This window comes from Microtus oregoni, unplaced genomic scaffold, assembly GCF_018167655.1.
Source record: "Microtus oregoni isolate MIOR12 unplaced genomic scaffold, Mior012 000021F_ref0000039, whole genome shotgun sequence".
NCBI lineage: Eukaryota > Metazoa > Chordata > Mammalia > Rodentia > Cricetidae > Microtus > Microtus oregoni.
In genome coordinates, this window is record NW_024543080.1 from 8,314,223 (window position 1) to 8,332,163 (window position 17,941).

The following is a 17,941-nucleotide window of genomic DNA, read 5'->3' on the forward strand; positions in this document are numbered from 1 at the left end:
GTTTAGAAAAATACATTTTCTAGAATATGCAATTTTTTTTTTTTTTTATTTTTGAGACAGGGTTTCTCCGTAGCTTTTGGTTCCTGTCCTGGAACTAGCTCTTGTAGACCAGGCTGGCCTCAAACTCACAGAGATCCACCTGCCACTGCCTCCAGAGTGCTGGGATTAAAGGTGTGCGCCACCACCGCCCAGCCCTAGAATATGCAATATTTGAGAGCATATGTGACCAAATTATCTTATACCTCAGATGGATATAAAGTGCTTCTTAAGATATTAAGAAATACATATTAGCCAAGCAATTTCATTTTTTCGCAGTCTATTCTGAGATGCTAGAATATGCTTAGTGTTATAAGAATTTTACGTAATTACACATTTTGCAAAATAAAGACTTTTGGTGACATTTTCAGACACAGAGCAGCTTATTAAATAATGGAATAACATTGAAATTAATAAAATATTTGGAAAACTCTTAAACAACATGGAAACATATCTGTGACACACTAAACTAATAGAATAGCTATAAAACATATATCATAAAATCATATCCTTATTAATGAAAGCATGCACACAGGCCCCAAAGTGACAAAACAATTATTGCTGTATGAAAGTGGGATAATGAATGATTTTCATTTTACTTAATTTGCATTTCAGAATTACCTAATACTTCTATTAAATTCTGGATTTCCTTCAACAAAGGAAAATAAAATATGGCTTGTACATAATTAATAAGCTAAAGCCAAGAAAGTATTTGTAACTGTTTAATTTATTTTTCAATAAATATTTATCATGTGCCTATTGTATGCCAAGTACCCTCTTAGAAACTCGGAATAAAATGAAATATGAGATAAAATCTTTGCCTTACAGCGTACTGTTTGGTAGGGGATATAGATATTACAGAAGTATGTAAATGAAGTTTTAAGATATTAGCGATAATGAGATCTACTGTGGAGAAAAGGAGCAGGTGAGGTTTGAGCTGAGCCCTGGAGAAAGAGAAGGAGGCAGCATGTGAAGGGAAATGGGGAGAGTGCAGGTGGCAGAAGACAGATGAGAAATCCAGGGCCCCCAAAGGAGGCTTTGGGAGGACTGGGGAAGGAAAAGGGGAACTAGCCAGGTGGCCAAGGAGTGACAGATTGAGTGGTGGGTTCAGAGGATGTCATGGAGTCGGTAAAAAGAGAAAAGCAAAGACAAGCAAGTGCTAGCAAACACTCTGGGAGTTTTACCAAGACAAAAGCAACATTAATCAAAAGTAAACCGTGATGTTTTCGATGCAATGACGTAATAATTTCTGCCTATTTCTGAGGACTGGCATGCCTAAAGCACAAAAGACAAAACAAGCTGAGGAAGTGGTCACAGGATTGGAAGAAGTATAAATTAGTTACAAACAAAGAACATTGTTCAGCTGTACTAGCCAGTAAGCAAAGCAGTCCATTCAACTGTGTTTTCCTTTCTCAGAGTAGCAAAGTTGAAGGAAAAAATGGGGTGCGGTGTGAGGCTACTCTGAGACAGCCAGACGAAAGGTGTGTGCGGTGCACTGACCACGTGAGAAAGCATAGTAAAAGTCGAAATTGTTTCAAAATTGGCCTGTCTCATTACTCCCTGTGTGGCAATTGTCTGCCCCATCATTCCCCATCTTCTGAAGGTGTTTGCTGCTGATAGAGATGCGGTGTAAGGTGCTGACTTTGAGGACGGGCAGAATAAGTCTTTAGGCTCGTGGTTCTTCTTTATAAAAAGACATATATAATTTACTCTCTTCTTGGTACCACCTTTATTTCTCCAAAATTCAAATAAAAGATATTAACTTTACAGTCAGCAAAATAGCTATTGAAAAAGCAGTTATGGATTAGTCTAAAATTAGTTCATTGTGACACAAAGATGATACCAGTGTTAAAATATTTTTTTAATTACATATATTGACCTCCCAATCTCTTTTTGTTTTCTTTTTATAACTCTTAAGCCTTAAGATTTTAGGTCCACGGGCTGTTAAGAACACTTGCTATTCTTCCAGTGAACCCAAGTTTGGTTTCCATCGCCCACATCAGGTGATTCCAAACCACATATTAACTAAAACTTGAGGGAATTTGACACCCTGCTCTGGTCTCCTCCATGCGGTCACCTATGTACATAACCCTCCCACAGATATTCAAGATAATGCATTAAAAAAATTGGGAAAACCAGCGACTATGCACTTGGTTCTGCTCTCTAAAAAATGGGGATAGCATATACTTCAGAGTGCTTCTGTGAGGCTTAAAGAACATTTTGAAAATTGCTTTACATGGTGTTAAGATTATTATTTTATTATGTTATGTTATTGTAACTACAGCCCAATCACAATGTCGTTTCCTCATACTAAATGCTGATTGCTCTGCTTTTCATCTTACAGGTTTGTCTCTCCCATCACATGATATTCACAGAATAGCAAATGCACAAAACCACCATGATTCTAGTCTTGCAAATGTGAAAATTTAGCTATGGAAAATACATCTGTCCAAAGTCTTACCCTAGCAGGTGTTCAGTTTTCTATGATTCCATAATCCAAATGCTTAGTACAAATGTTTAGATGTTTTAGTGTTCTCCAACCTTCCCTCTGTTGCTCCAGTTTATTAAAAGCAAAGCCTCTTATCTGTATGTGATGGACATGCTGGAATTATGGTGGAGTTGTCTACCCTAGGAATGTAGACAGGCTTCTGGAGGAGACTCTTTTGAACAGATGTTAAAGAATAGTAACGTAGAAAGTTGAAAAAGAAAAAATAGTAAGTAAAAAGCACCAACAATCAAGGCAGAGCATCTTAGTTTCATAAGAGTTTAGAAAATAATTTTTGTCAGAGATAGAAAGAGCAGATATGGGGCTGGCCTTGGCTAGCCTGAGGTTTGTACATGGTTTAATGGAGCTTCCAGGAGCATTTCACACTGGAGAACAAATTCGCTATCTACTTAAGAAAGACAATTTCGCCAGCTGTAGAAAGAGTTAAAAGTGCCAAGACTACAGCAGGGTTAAGATGGGAATGATCAGACTTGGAAAAATTTTGGGGAAATTTGAAAGTTACTGAATAGTTCATGTACTGGGCAGACTGGGCAGCACTGGGGCCCTGTGCTCTTTTTAAACTTCACTACAGTTAGTACCTTCTCCTATTTCTTCCATCAAGAATTCCTGTGTGGGATTTTCAGCCCTTTCTCCACCCATCAAATGTTCCCCACCTGGATTTTGAGATGCAGGTTCCTGGACCAGCAGGCCAGATGTGTTTATGACCATGTTGCTTTTAGCACTCAGGACGTAGGCTTCCTGGGGTGCTGTTTTCTTTCGGCAGATCTGGAGCGCGTCTTGGAAACCACTGCGAAAATTCTCATTAAAGAAACCATAAATGATGGGGTTGACGCTACTGTTGCAAAAGGCGAGCCAGTGGGCGAAAGGGTAGACATAGATGTTGATGACACGCAGTCTGTTAGGAGACAGGTCTGCGTAGTCTGAGAGCATCATCAGAGTCCATAGCGGCAGCCAGGAGAGGATGAAAAGGAGAGCCACAGTCAACAGCATCTTAATGACCTTTTGCTTCTTCTTGGACACATGCCACGGCTCCTGGCGCTGCTTGCCTGTGCCGTGTGCTGAAGTCTTGAAGAGGGAAGCCCCAATCCTTGCATACATGACAACAATGAGGGAGAGCGGAGCCAGGTAGATGGTGGCAAACAGCACGGTGGTATAGATCCTCCTCATTTCCTGTTTGGGCCACTCCTCCCGACACCAGTAGACGGTGCTGGTTTCATTGTGGGAGCCAAGTCTTATACGGTAGTATTTTTCTTCTTGGACGTGTAACATTACTGCAGACGGAGACATGATGATGATGGCCAGGCCCCAGATGATCACAACAGTGACAAAGGCTGTCTTGACGGTGAGCTTTGGCTTAAAGGGGTAGATAACGCACCGGAATCTGCAAGGAGAGGCAAAGATCAATGAGGCACTGCCTCAGTTTCTGAACCTGGCGCAGACAAGTGTGAGACCGTCCATCTGTATTTCCATTCCAGACACAGAAAGTTAGCGCCTGTGATAACGCGGCATGCATCGCCAACTTATGTAACTGACAGAAATTATAGGGCTGTATTATACAGGCTCATATTTCTATATTGTATGGTGGCCAGAATTTCAGGCCACAATTTGCACCTGTCACACAGAAGGTGGTCACCTAGCCTTTTGAGACAAACTGACACCATCCTAAACAAAGGGTCAGGATATGCTAATGTTGTTCTGCTCTGATCGGAGAAAGGTCATTGGTTAATTAAATAAAGAAACTGCTTGCCCTGATAGGTTAAAACATAGGTGGGAGGAGTAAACAGGACATAATGCTGGGAGGAAGAGGAAGTGAGCGCAGACTCGACAGCTCTGCTCCAGGGAGAGACGCCTGCGAGAGATGCCATGCTCCCCTCGGCAGGCCAGATGCACACGATGAAGCTCCGACCCAGGATGGACGTAGGCTAGAATCTTCCCGGTAAGCACACCTAGGGGCACTACACAGATGATTAGAAATGGGCTAAATTAATATGTGAGAATTAACCTAGAAGAGGCTAGATAGAAATGGGCCAAGCAGTGTTTAAAAGAATACAGTTTCCATGTAATTATTTCCGGACATAAGCTAGAGCTAGCCATGTGGTCGGCCGGGTGCCGGGGATGCAGCCCCACCGCTCCTATTACTACAGTGCTCCTTCTTTGTAATTTGAGAGGTCTCCTGGGAAAGAGGTGTTAATTCAGTGTAGGTGACAGAGCTGTCATAGATAGGAAGATGTGACAAAATGGGCATAGAAAGGTGTGGACGTGACCACAATAATTCTCCCGGCTACCTAGGAAGCAGAATGCTAATGAATTTCCCCCTCAGTTTAGGTTTTCGTATAAAAGCTGTTTGGAGAATAAATATGGGTGATTTTCAGGATGTGAACTCAGGATTTCAAGAGGGATCCCTGCAAACTCCCCCTGGATAAAGTCATGTGAGTTGTGTCTTTATTCCCACACCTCCCCTCTGGTCTGAGAAATAATTTGTGGTCTGGGCTGGTACGGATCATGATAAGAAATGAATGAAACAGATCAGATGTTATTAATGAGAAAACGCTATTATAGTGCTAACAGTATTACATCAGAATATACCAAATACGGTCCCTTAGAACTCTGCTGTAGACTTAGTCTGATGGGCTTGCATGAGCTGTTCCTTTAAGCACGATGAATTAAAATATGAAGATAAGGATTTAGGAAAGGTCACAATCCTGTTTGTTTGCTATGCATGATTTCAACCTAAGCAGTTGGGCTCCAGAACGGTAGGTTCAGCAGGCAGCCCTTTCTGTGCTTCAGAGACAGCTCATCAGTAGCAATTCACGAACCAATTCCCCCTGGGGTTCTTAGTGTTCCCAGTATATTATTTCTGTGCTTGGCCATGGAATGTGTTCTGGCTAATAGACATTAACAAGCATGCACATCGGGGCTGTCCTTTTGGATGCTTCTTCTGAAAAGGCAGCTTCCAAATTCCAAGAAACCTGAATTAGATGAGAAGCGCAGGGGAGAAGGCGCTGGGGAGCATCAGGCTGGCCATCTTAGACACAACACTCAATTTAACTCACAGTGCAACACTGCCGCATGCGTGGCCTAGGAGGCAGGAGACTGAGAGAGGCACTCATTTAGCCCCTAGAATCACAAGGGGAATAAATGATCATTTCTTATAATACCAAAAGGTGGTTTTAGATAGTTCACAATCACACAGGTCCAAGAAGCACCATTATAAGTTCTGATAAAGAACCCCTCTGTTAAACATGGCAATTCAAAATCTATTGAGGGATGTTACCACTTTTGTTATTGTCACTTTTATTATTGATAGGTAGGTATTACAAATAATTATAATATGTATATTCTATTATGCAACTCCATCATTTTAGGTATTATCACGTATTTAACACATTTTCTTGGTTTTGTGATTATTCCAAAACAGACTTTATTACTCAGCAGACAGATATACAGATAAAAGAAAGTACTGGTTGAATAGAAACGCCAAATTAACTTCATGACACACCTCCAGAGAATCACTAAAGAAGACGTGAGGAGACTACTGAAGTCATCATGCACCTTGAATGCAAGCTACAGAGAAACCCAGCAGGAACTGAGCTGGAAGGTTTCTCCCTTCTAGGTAGCTTACATAGTGCCGTACAGTGTTCTGCAGGCTGCCAGAGGCACTAAAGACATAAAAGTTTTTACTTTATTAACCAATCTGCCAGGCAAGACGTGCCCAAGGGTGAAACAGTGACTCAAATGTTATGAGGGAAACCAGTTCTCTGGGACTGACTCTGGGGTCCGCTCCACAAGAGGAAATCCAGGCCTACTTCTCTAAACAAAGTTGGTAACCCTGATTAAAGTGGTTGCAGGCCCAAAGATGGAACCTCTTACTGCTGCTTAGCTGAAGGGAAACAGCATCAAACTTCCTTCTGAATATCTTTGTTTACACCCACAGACAAAGGCTATGCTCAGCCTTAACCAGAGAAGCCCCTCTTAAATGGTTGCTGATGACTGCAGAGAGCCACAGCTTCACAAGATGCTGAGAATAATGGACAGTTGAAGACTTAGACCTAATCAAGACGTTTGTTCAATCTCCATAAGGCTCAGGGAAAGTAAAGAATAGGGAGCAGAAAGAATATGAGAGATGGAAGACAGGGAGAAGGGCTGTGACATACCATCTCCATAGCACGATCCGGCCACAGCAATCGTGAACTCGCAGCCACTGTGCCTAGTAATACTGGGTCTGTACAAGTTCAGCCCACCCAACAGTCCGGTGTGAATGGCGAAGGGGCTCGTTGGAGCAGACCACTGACTGCTGAACCATTAGCTACTAACAGATTCAGGGAGAGTGGCAAGTTGGTCTCCTCTTATGCACCCTCTGGTGAGTGCAGCAGGCGCTAATAATTCCAAAGCAAGGTCATATAAACAGCCTCATTAAACTCTACGAGACACAAAACCTCAAGTCATAAGTGTTGGAAAGAGGTTGGAAGGAAGGAAGGGATCATGATAGTGGTAGGAGCAGAGATAGGAGAGTTTGTGAGAGAATGAATGAATTCACATGCATATGTAGGAAACTGACAAAGACTATAATTTATTAATAAGAATAATAATTTAAAATTATTTTGTTTTATTGGGACTATTTCTGGATAATTAAAAATGAAATGAGTAAAACTAAAGCTATAACTATGGAGAAAAACTCAACCACCTGAAACCCTAGGTAGGGTTTCTATTGCTATGATAAAGATGACAACCAAGACAGATTATGGTAGCACATGCCTTTAACCCAGTACTCAAAAGGCAGAGGGTGGTAGATCTCTATGAGTTTGAGACCAGCCTGGTCTACATAGTGAATCCCAGTCCAGCTAAGGGTACCTACTGAAATCCTATTTCAAAAGACAAAGCACAGCAAACAAAAAGATCACACGCACAATCAATTTAGGAGGCAAGGGTTTATTTCAGCTTATAATCCTCACATCACACTTCATCACTGAGGGAATCATGACAGGCACCCTGGAGGCAGAGACCAAGGAAGAGTGCTACTTCCTGGCTTGCTTAATTTGTTTTCTTATTCATCCCAGGACCACCTACTAGGGAAAGCAGCACCCACAATGACCTGGGCCCTCCCACATCAATTATTAATCAAAAAAATGCCCCCACAGACTTCCTACATGCTGATCTTACGGAGACATTTTTTGACTTGAGGTTCCATTTTCTCAGATGACTTTAGTTTGTGTAAAGTTGACTAAACACTGGACAGGACGTGTAAAACACACAAACTAAAATTCAATACACTGATGAAGATGAAGGCATCATGCCACACAAAGACTAAGGCCAACTTTACATTCATTTATTAACCAACCTCATCAAATTTTCAAACATAAAAAGTGGAAGAACACGCATGATGTCCTTGTTGCTGTTGCTCTCCCGACCTAACCAATGCCATTGCTCCTCTCTGCACTGTGCTGTCTTAAACACGGCGTCTCAGATGCAGCTGCATGCCTCTGGACAGTCACACTCATTTACTTTCCCCTTTGCAGACACATGCAGAAGTTGCTAGTCATCTCTTCGCATATCCACATTTCTGCATTTCAGCATTTGTCTGCATCTGGGGTGGCTTAGATTTTACACTGTGGCACCGTATAGTGGGCATCATTATTCAGTATCTCTGCAGTTTAGGTTTTGAAAATCATACACATTGCTTATGGCGCCCTGCTTCACTCATCTGAAGCTCCTTAACATTACGCACTGAGAAAATAGTATTAGTTGTTCATTTTAATCTCATTTACTCTCTAAAATAAAGAGGGCCAACATTTACCTTTTGTTTTTCAAGTGTAAGAAACACTGCCAAATGCATTTAAGGCATTTCAGTATCAAATGTAGAGTGGAAGTAAATGTTTATGCTTAAGATTGAGGTAGAAAAACAAAGATAGCATACCTTTTGTTCACGGTAAGAACCCTAATTACTACCTAATGTTCATTTGCAGGACATCCTTGTATCTAATGTGTTTCTTAAAAGTGTCATGTATAATTTGAGTGAGCAGACACACAAAAAATCATGTATCTTTTAACCAAAAGTGATATGGCTTATTGTTGACTGAGTTTTCTGTCCTGCCTGGTTCCCACAGTCGTTAAGTCCAGTTCGGGGCCGGCCTGGTCTACAAGAGCTAGTTCCAGGACAGGCACCAAAGCTACAGAGAAACCCTGTCTCAAAAAACCAAAAAAAACAAAAAAAAAAAAAAGAAAGAAATCACCCAGAGGTCTACATTAGTTATAAACTGATTGGCCCATTAGCTCAGGCTTCTTATTAACTCTTATAACTTATATTAGCCCATTATTCTTGTCTATGTTAGCCATGTGGCTTGGTACCTTATTCAGCAAGGCAGTCATATCTTGCTTCTTTTGTGGCTGGGACAGGACTGCCGAAAACAGAATCCTCTTCCCAAAATTCTCCTGTTCTTGTCGCCCTGCCTCTATTTCCTGCCTGGTTGTCCCATCTATACTTTCTGCCTGGCTACTAGCCAATCAATGTTTATTTAAAATATAATTGACAGAATACACACCATTGTCCCACATCAGTTTATTACTTCAAACATCGAGGGTCTAACTGGCCTTGGTGTATAGTTATTGCAAAGAAGAACAATCTACCAATGGTTCTAAAATTAAATACCTCAGTTCATATTCCCAAGCTACAGCTACATGGAAAATACTAACACTTTAAGATTTGAAAAAAACGTACATGTAATTACATGAAAATACAAAATTACATGAGTTATGTAATTTGTTTAAATATTCAGTGAAGCAATACTTTTGTGGTAGTACTCTGTTTTGTAGTAATATGAACAGGTGGATAGCTATACCAGTATATTCAACATCATAGAAAATATGCAGTAACTTGACAAATCAATACTGTCTGGGACTCAGGATTTGAAGTTGACTTACCTGTCCACAGCTATGGCAACCAAGGTAAAGACAGAAGCCGAAACTGATATCCCCTGCACCAGCCCACTGATCTTGCACATGCTGCTTCCAAACGGCCACCCTGGACGGGAAATGGAATAGTCCTCTGAGGAGATTATTTTAATTCACTATTTTGCAAATATGAACAAAAAGACAATAAATGAAAGCAGCCGCAGAACAATGTGTCCGGGCGCTGTCTCCTGGTAATTTCTCCAGACAGAAGAGTTTCATTAATGTACTGTTCACAATGAAAACTAGCACAGCAACTATTACATCCGAGACACGATAAGAAATACTTCACAGCTACTGCTATATTTAATCCCCAGGGGAAGATTTGTTTTCTAACTCCTGGTATCTCTTGAAAAGGTAAAAAAAAAAACAAAAAACAAAAAACAAATACACACCTTGCCCCAGCCAGGTAGCAGTTTAAAATGACTGAAACCCAGGTAAGTTTCTAGAGTGCAAACCATCAAACCTTTGCTTAAGTGATCAAAGCAGCCAGAACATTAATTTTCTAATTTGGAAATACACCTCATAAATTGTGAGGAACTGGGAATTACATATGAAACAAATATACACAATGTGCAATTTACATAACAGTGATGTTCAGAATAAACACTTCTGATCAAGAGTGGAAGTATGGGTTGCTTACCCAAACCTCAGTGACTAGAAAAACAAGCTGTCAGAGCAGTCTGACCTTCTGAACACCCAATTGCTTTAAAAAAAAAAAATAGCTTCTCTCAGATTTTAAATTTTATTTTTCAAAAAATCTTCTAGTTTCTTTTTAAAAATTAAACTACTCATATCTAATTTCAATTAATCCAAATACCACAAGGACGTCTATTTTAGTAGGCATCCCTACTTAGATTTGCCTTTTCTTTATTTCACTTTGGTTTTTGAGACAAGGTTTTGCTGTGTTGCTCAGATTGCCCTCAAACTTGTAATTCCCTGCTTCAGTCTCCCAAACAGTCTAGACCATAGATTCTCCAGTGAGTCTGTTAAACATATAGGACCTCACACTAAAACACAATGCTAGAAATTCTTAATGTTAGAAAGCCTCAAACACAAAATAAAGGAACTCTAAGAAAAGACAGTGTTTCGGTTTCTCAGGAAATTCGGGATCAACCTACCCCTGGACCCAGCAATACCACTCTTGGGAATATACCCGAGAGAGGCCCTATCATACAACAAAAGTATATGCTCAACTATGTTCATAGCAGCATTGTTTGTAATAGCCAGAACCTGGAAACAACCTAGATGCCCTTCAATGGAAGAATGGATGAAGAAAGTATGGAATATATACATATTAGAGTATTACTCAGCAGTAAAAAACAAGGACTTCTTGAATTTTGCATACAAATGGATGGAAATAGAAAACACTATCCTGAGTGAGGTAAGCCACACCCAAAAAGAGGAACATGGGATGTACTCACTCATATTTGGTTTCTAGCCATAAATAAAGGACATTGAGCTTATAATTCGCTATCCTAGAGAAGCTAAATAAGAAGGTGAATCCAAAGACAAACATATAGGCATCCTCCTGAATATTAACCTTCATCAGGCGATTAAAGGAGACAGAGACAGAGACCCACATTGGAGCACCGGACATATATCTCAAGGTCCAAATCAGGAGCAGAAGGAGAGAGAGCACGAGCAAGAAACTTAGGACCGCAAGGGGTGCACCCACACACTGAGACAATAGGGATGTTCTATTGGGAACTCACCAAGGCCAGCTGGCCTGGGGCTGAAAAAGCCTGGGATAAAACCGGACTCTCTGAATATAGCGGACAATGAGGACTACTGAGAACTCAAGAACAATGGCAATGGGTTTCTGATCCTACTGCACGCACTGGCTTTGTGGGAGCCTAGGCAGTTTGGATGCTCAACTTACTAGACCTGGATGGAGGTGGCGGTTCCTTGGACTTCCCACAGGGCAGCGAACCCTGATTGCTCTTCGGGCTGATGGGGGGGGGGACCTAACTGGGGGAGGGAAATGGGAGGCGGTGGCGGGGAAGAGAGAGAAATCTTTAATAAATAAATAAATTTAAAAAAATAATAAAATAAAAGGAAACAAGGAAAAAAAGAAAAGACTATTTAATAAAATTCATACAAAAATAGAATTAACACATTACCAGTAATGTCAGAAATATTAAATGATAGCATAGAAACATACAGAATATAAACAAAAATAGGCCAAGTGATTTAATGGAAATGAAGAACTCAAGATGAAAGTTGAGAAAACCTTCTATGTCCCACAGTATTGGGAATTGAGCCCAGGATCCTATATAGGCTAGATAAGCATTCTGGCAATGACCTACATACTTAGTCCTTGGATTTAAAAAAAAAAAAAGATTCATTGTAATTTTAAAATTATTTGTATGTGTGTGCATGCATAGGTAAATACAGGTGATGTATTTTCAGATGGCCTCAGAGGCCAAAAAGAGCATCAAATCCCTCCCAAAGCTAGAGTTATAGGTAGTTTTGAGGCAACCACCAAGGGTTCTGGGAACTGAATCTAGGTCATTAGAACCTGCTCTTAAGCATTAAGCAATCTCTCTCGTCCCAAACCTGTGGATTTTGAGGGTGGTGTTTTTATGTTGACCAGGCAGAACTTTACGTTGCAATCCTCGAAGCATAATGGGTTTCAGATTGAAAGGAGTAGTTTGTATCCAGTGCAAAAAATAAACCATAAAAAACCAACTTCCAGCCTTAATTTCATTAAATTCAGAACATTAAGGATAAAGAAAACTCAAAAATCTTTTAGGAAGAAAAATGTCCAACTCAAATCAAAGACAGAAAGAGTCAGAAATGCTCAACAGTAACTCAGCATTTCTGAGAAGTAACAAAAAAGTAATCACCTTAAAATTCTGAGAGAAAAATTTTCCAACCCAGAATTGTTCACATAGCTAGCTATAATCAAGTGTGAAGCGAAACAAAGGCATTTAGAGATGTGTCAGTTCTCAGAAATGTTTTATCCCAGTGTGCTATTTCTTATGAAGGGATAAAGTAGGAAGAAAATGTGATATCAGAAAACAGAGTACTAAGTACAAAGAGAAGTGGGGAAGATTATGAGTTATCAGTGGGGAGACAGCTAACAATAGCAACAATTCCTATTGTTACCAATAGAGGAGGTGAAAGGTTTGAATGCATGTTTGTGTTTATGTGGTATAAGTGGATTACTAAAATGGAATTTCTGTCTTATGTTGCTTAGAAAACAGAAAATTACATTAGTTGTATGTTACTTAGATATATGGTCATAATTACCAAAACTAAAGACAGGAAATGCTACAAGTGGCCTCCTATTGGGAAACAAAATCAAGAGTACAGTGGAGTGATTTATGCACAAAATATTAATCATTTAATTCAAAATAACTATGGCAGTAAACCGAGTGTCATGAGAGGATAGGAGATTTGAAATAGCTTGTTCTACTACAGATAACTTCAATATGTTGCAATTATTTCATTATTTTTCTATATTGGTAGGAATGTGAACATCTCAAGTGTTGTTTCTCAATTGACACAACAGTATTAAATCAACACTAAATGAAAACCCTATTGGGACCAAGAAATATACCATTCCTGCACCTCTAGAACATGTGAGGTGGCACAAAGGAATGATGACAGGGGTCCAAAAGTGTAGGAACAAAGTTTTTGCTCCCAAACCATATATCTATTTGATTATTACAGGTTTTGCTTAAAATGGTCATTTTGTAAAGATAGATACCTAGAACACTCCTGGGAACTCAATAAGTGTGTGTAAATATTAGTTAGTCATATTGGTTAAAAAAAATACTGATTGGCCAGTAGCAAGGCAGGAAGTATAGGTGGGGCAGCCAGACTAGGAGAATTCTGGGAAGAGGAAAGGCAGAGATGCAGTTACCAGTCAGACACAGAGGAAACAGGATGAGAATACCTCACTGAGAAATAGTACCAAGTCTCATGGCAGAACATTTATAAAACTTGTGGATTAATTTAAGTTGTAAGAGTTAGTTAGTAATAAGCCTGAGCAAAGAGATCAATTAATATAAGCCTCTCTGCATTTATTTGGGACTGAATGTATCCAGGACCAGGAGGGACAGAAACTTCTGTCTATAAATGGCACCCAATATGGGGCTCAAACTCATGACCCTGTGATTTTAGAGTCTCATGTTCTGCTGACTGAGCTAGTTGAGATAGAAACTTCTGCCTACAATTTTCTCAGGTCATCTTTATACCACACATAACATACCTGCAATGATGTTATCCAGCAATGTGATAGGCATGCAGAATATTCCAACCAGTAAATCACTTATTGCCAGGTTTAAGATGAAGAAATTGGTGACAGTGTGCATGTGTTTGTTTCTTATCACAATAAAGCAAACTACAGTGTTTCCCACCATGCACAGGAAAAAGATCAGTAAGTAGGAACTAATGAAGATTGCTGCCACTTGAGGCTGGTGAAGATAATAGTTGACATAGGTGATGTTGATATCAGAGTACCAATAATGCTGTGTGTCATTGCTGCTCCAGGTGTGATTCCAGTTTTCTGAGGAGTTTAAGTCCCATTTCTTGCTCATGGTGGACCTTAAAAAAGGAGAAGTAGAAAAGAAAAGATTAGTGAGAAATTGGCAGAATGTAACTTCTGTGTTGGAGTTTAATAAGAGGGGTACTTTTCCAACATCATGAATTTTAATGAGCTCTCAGCAATCCACAAGTTTTACATAAAACTGAATTATAAATGAAACATTCATTTTATTAGGATTACAACTGGAAGCATTTGAAATATAACTTTGTGCTATAAACAACAATCATTACAGTAGATTCCCTAATAAACTTTCTCTTTTTCCCTATTTCACTTCTTAACATAGTTTATCTGTCAAGACCCACTCATTCTTGTAAGACGGGAGCATTAGCAGAGCTCCAGTCTATAATCTGACAAGGGATGATTTCTATGAGTGTTCTGAAGATGCAAACCCACTTCACTATTCAGATTATTAGATAAACTTATATAAACTCCTATATTCACTTTTTTAAATTTTGTTTTTGTTTTTTGAGAGGGTTTCTCTGTGTAACAGTCCTGGTCATCTTGGAACTAGTTCTTGTAAACCAGGTTAGACTTGAAAACACAGAGATCTGCCTGTCTCTGCCTCCTGAGTGCTGGGATTAAAGGCATATGCCACCACTGCCCAACTTGCATTCACTTTTTAAGAATAATGTTAGAAAATTTAAATTGGTAGTTATAAATTTAAATGGATCAACCACTGAGCTGGTAAAACCACACTTTGAAAAACTTTGAGGCAATTATTGACTTCAGGTTTTCTTCTGGATCTTTGCCAATTATATGGGTATCAATGTAGAGATTCGTGTTTATCCTGTAAATATTACAGTAAGTAATAATTGATTTAGGATAATATTCCTTTTGAATAATTGATATCCAAACAGCCCTCTAGTTTCACTTGCTCCTACTTTGAGACAGTACTAATTTGAAAGTCACACATCTGGGGAAGTCATTATTCCTCTCTCTGCTGAGCTTTGTCACAGATGACACTTCTGAGTGAAGTCACTGAATGGGTGAGATACTGTTGGTCTATTTCCTGGCTCAGCCAGAGAGACAAAACCTTTTATGGCTTTCCTCTGGGAAAGGATGCATTTGTAAACTAATCATTGAATGTATAATGAACTAATCTTATGAAAAGAACTAAAAACTATGAGCACTAACAGTTTTTAAACAGTCATTACCTTTTAGATTTACAGAACTCGAATGTCCTGTAAATTGCAGATAATGCAGAAATGTAGAAAACTTGATATCTATAAATTGCACTGATGCCCACCTATTTGGTGCACTTCCGAAGAGCTCTGGATGTAGGCCTCTTGCTTACAACTCAAAGATAAAATGGAACCTGATGATGAACCTTAACCATCTTCAGATTTCAAAATAAATCTTTGCCTCAACAACTTGCCCATGCAGCACTGTTCTTAAGTGATAAGAAATGAATTGATTGAACAAATGCTTTTGTCATTTGATAGAGCATCTCTTGGGTATATTCCCAAGAGTGGTATTGCTGGGTCCAGGGGTAAGTTGATCCCGAATTTCCTGAGAAACCGAAACACTGACTTCCACAGTGGTTGCACAAGATTGCATTCCCACCAGCAATGGATGAGGGTACCCGTTCTTCCACAGCCTCTCCAGCAAAGGTTATCCTTGGTGTTTTTGAGTTTAGCCATTCTGACAGGTGTAAGATGATATCTCAAAGTTGTTTTGATTTGCATTTCCCTGATTGCTAAGGAAGTTGAGCACGACCTTAAGTGTCTTTTGGCCATTTGAACTTCTTCTGTTGAGAATTCTCTGTTCAGTTCAGTGCCCCATTTTTTAATTGGGTTAATTAGCATTTTAAAGTCTAGTTTCTTGAGTTCTCTATATATTTTGGAGATCAGACCTTTGTCTGTTGTGGGGTTGGTGAAGATCTTCTCCCAGTCAGTAGGTTGCCTTTGTGTCTTAGTGACAGTGTCCTTTGCTTTACAGAAGCTTCTCAGTTTAAGTAGGTCCAATTTATTCAATGTTGCCCTTAATGTCTGTGCTTCTGGGGTTATACATAGGAAGCGATCGCCTGTGCCCATCTGTTGTAGGGTATTTCCCACTTTCTCTTTTATCAGGTTCAGTGTGTTCGGACTGATATTGAGGTCTTTAATCCATTTGGACTTGAGTTTTGTGCACGGTGAGAGATATGGGTCTATTTTCATTCTTCTACAGGTTGACATCCAGTTGTGCCAGCACCATTTGTTGAAGATGCTTTCTTTCTTCCATTGCATACTTTTAGCTCCTTTATCGAAAATGAGGTGTTCATAGGTTTGTGGGATAAAATCCGGGTCTTCTATACGATTCCATTGGTCGACTTCTCTGTTTTTATGCCAGTACCACACTGTTTTCATTACTGTAGCTCTGTAATAGAGTTTGAAGTCAGGGATGGTAATGCCTCCAGAAGATCCTTTATTGTATAGGATTGTTTTGGCTATCCTGGGTTTTTTGTTTTTCCATATAAAGTTGATTATTGTCTTCTCCAGATCTGTGAAGAATTTTGATGGGATCTTGATGGGGATTGCATTGAATCTATAAATTGCCTTTGGTAGAATTGCCATTTTTACTATGTTGATCCTCCCAATCCAAGAGCAAGGGAGGTCCATCCATTTTTTGGTATCCTCTTCAATTTCTTTCTTCAATGCCTTAAAGTTCTTGTCAAATAGATCTTTCACTTCCTTGGTTAGATTTACCCCCAGATATTTTATGCTGTTTGTGGCTATCGTGAATGGTGAAGCTTCTCTGATTTCCCTCTCTGCTTCCCTATCCTTTGTGTATAAGAGGGCAACTGATTTTTTGGAGTTGATCTTGTATCCTGCCACATTACTAAAGCTGTTTATCAGCTGTATAAGTTCTTTGGTGGAGTTTTGGGGGTCGCTTATGTACACTATCATATCATCTGCAAATAACGAAAGTTTAACTTCTTCCTTTCCAATTCGAATCCCCTTGATCCCATTATGTTGTCTTATTGCTATTGCTAGAACTTCAAGCACTATATTGAAGAGGTATGGTGAGAGTGGACAGCCTTGCCGTGTTCCTGAGTTAAGCGGGATGGCTTTGAGTTTCATAGCAGTATTATTTGTAATAGCCAGAACCTGGAAACAACCTAGATGCCCTTCAATGGAAGAATGGATGAAGAAAGTATGAAATATATACACGCTAGAGTACTATGCTGCGGTAAAAAACAATGACTTCTCGAATTTTGCATGCAAATGGATGGAAATAGAAAACACTATCCTGAGTGAGGTGTCCCAGACCCAAAAAGATGAATATGGGATGTACTCACTCATAATTGGTTTCTAGCCATAAATAAGGACCACGGAGTCTACAATAGGTGAACCTAAAGAAGCTAAGGAAGAAGGTGAACCGAAGGAAAAACATATAGTTGTCCTCTTCGCTAAGGGAAGTAGACCAAATTTCCGGGGAGAAAATGGGATCTTGGGGAGGGGGTGGGATGGGGGTAAGGGGAGATGGGGAGAGAAAAGGTAGAAGGGAAGGAGGGGGGACCTGGGAAACGGGAGAATTGGGATAAAGGAAAGGTGGATAGGGGAGCACGGAACCACAATTCTTAGTTAAGGGAGCCACTTTAGGGTGGGCAAGCGACTTGACCCTAGAGGGGCTCCCTAGTGCCCAAGATGAGGTTCCCAGTTAGTTCCTTGGGCAGCTGAGGATTGGGAACCTGAAATGACCCTATCCTAGAGCAATACTGACGAATATCTTGCATATCATCATAGAATCTTCATCTGGTGATGGATAGAGATCGAGACAGTGACCCACACAGGAGCACTGGACTGAGCTCCCAAGGTCCCAAGGAGGAGCAGAAGGAGGGAGAACATGAGCAAAGAATTCGGGACCACGAGGCGTGCATCCACCCACTGAGACAGAGGAGCTGATCTACGGGGAGCTCA

At 40.0% G+C, this 17,941-nt stretch overlaps 1 protein-coding gene across 1 annotated transcript; it reads right to left on the reverse strand.

Annotated features, from left to right (window-relative positions):
- Positions 1-3,097: 3,097 nt before the first annotated feature.
- On the reverse strand, positions 3,098-14,034 carry Npffr2 (neuropeptide FF receptor 2). The gene is made up of 3 exons (XM_041671671.1): positions 13,707-14,034; positions 9,461-9,560; positions 3,098-3,923 (listed from the first exon to the last, which is right to left on the reverse strand). Exons 1-3 carry the CDS (start codon positions 14,032-14,034, stop codon positions 3,098-3,100), a joined length of 1,254 nt encoding a protein of 417 aa, XP_041527605.1.
- Between the last annotated feature and the right edge of the window lie 3,907 nt (positions 14,035-17,941).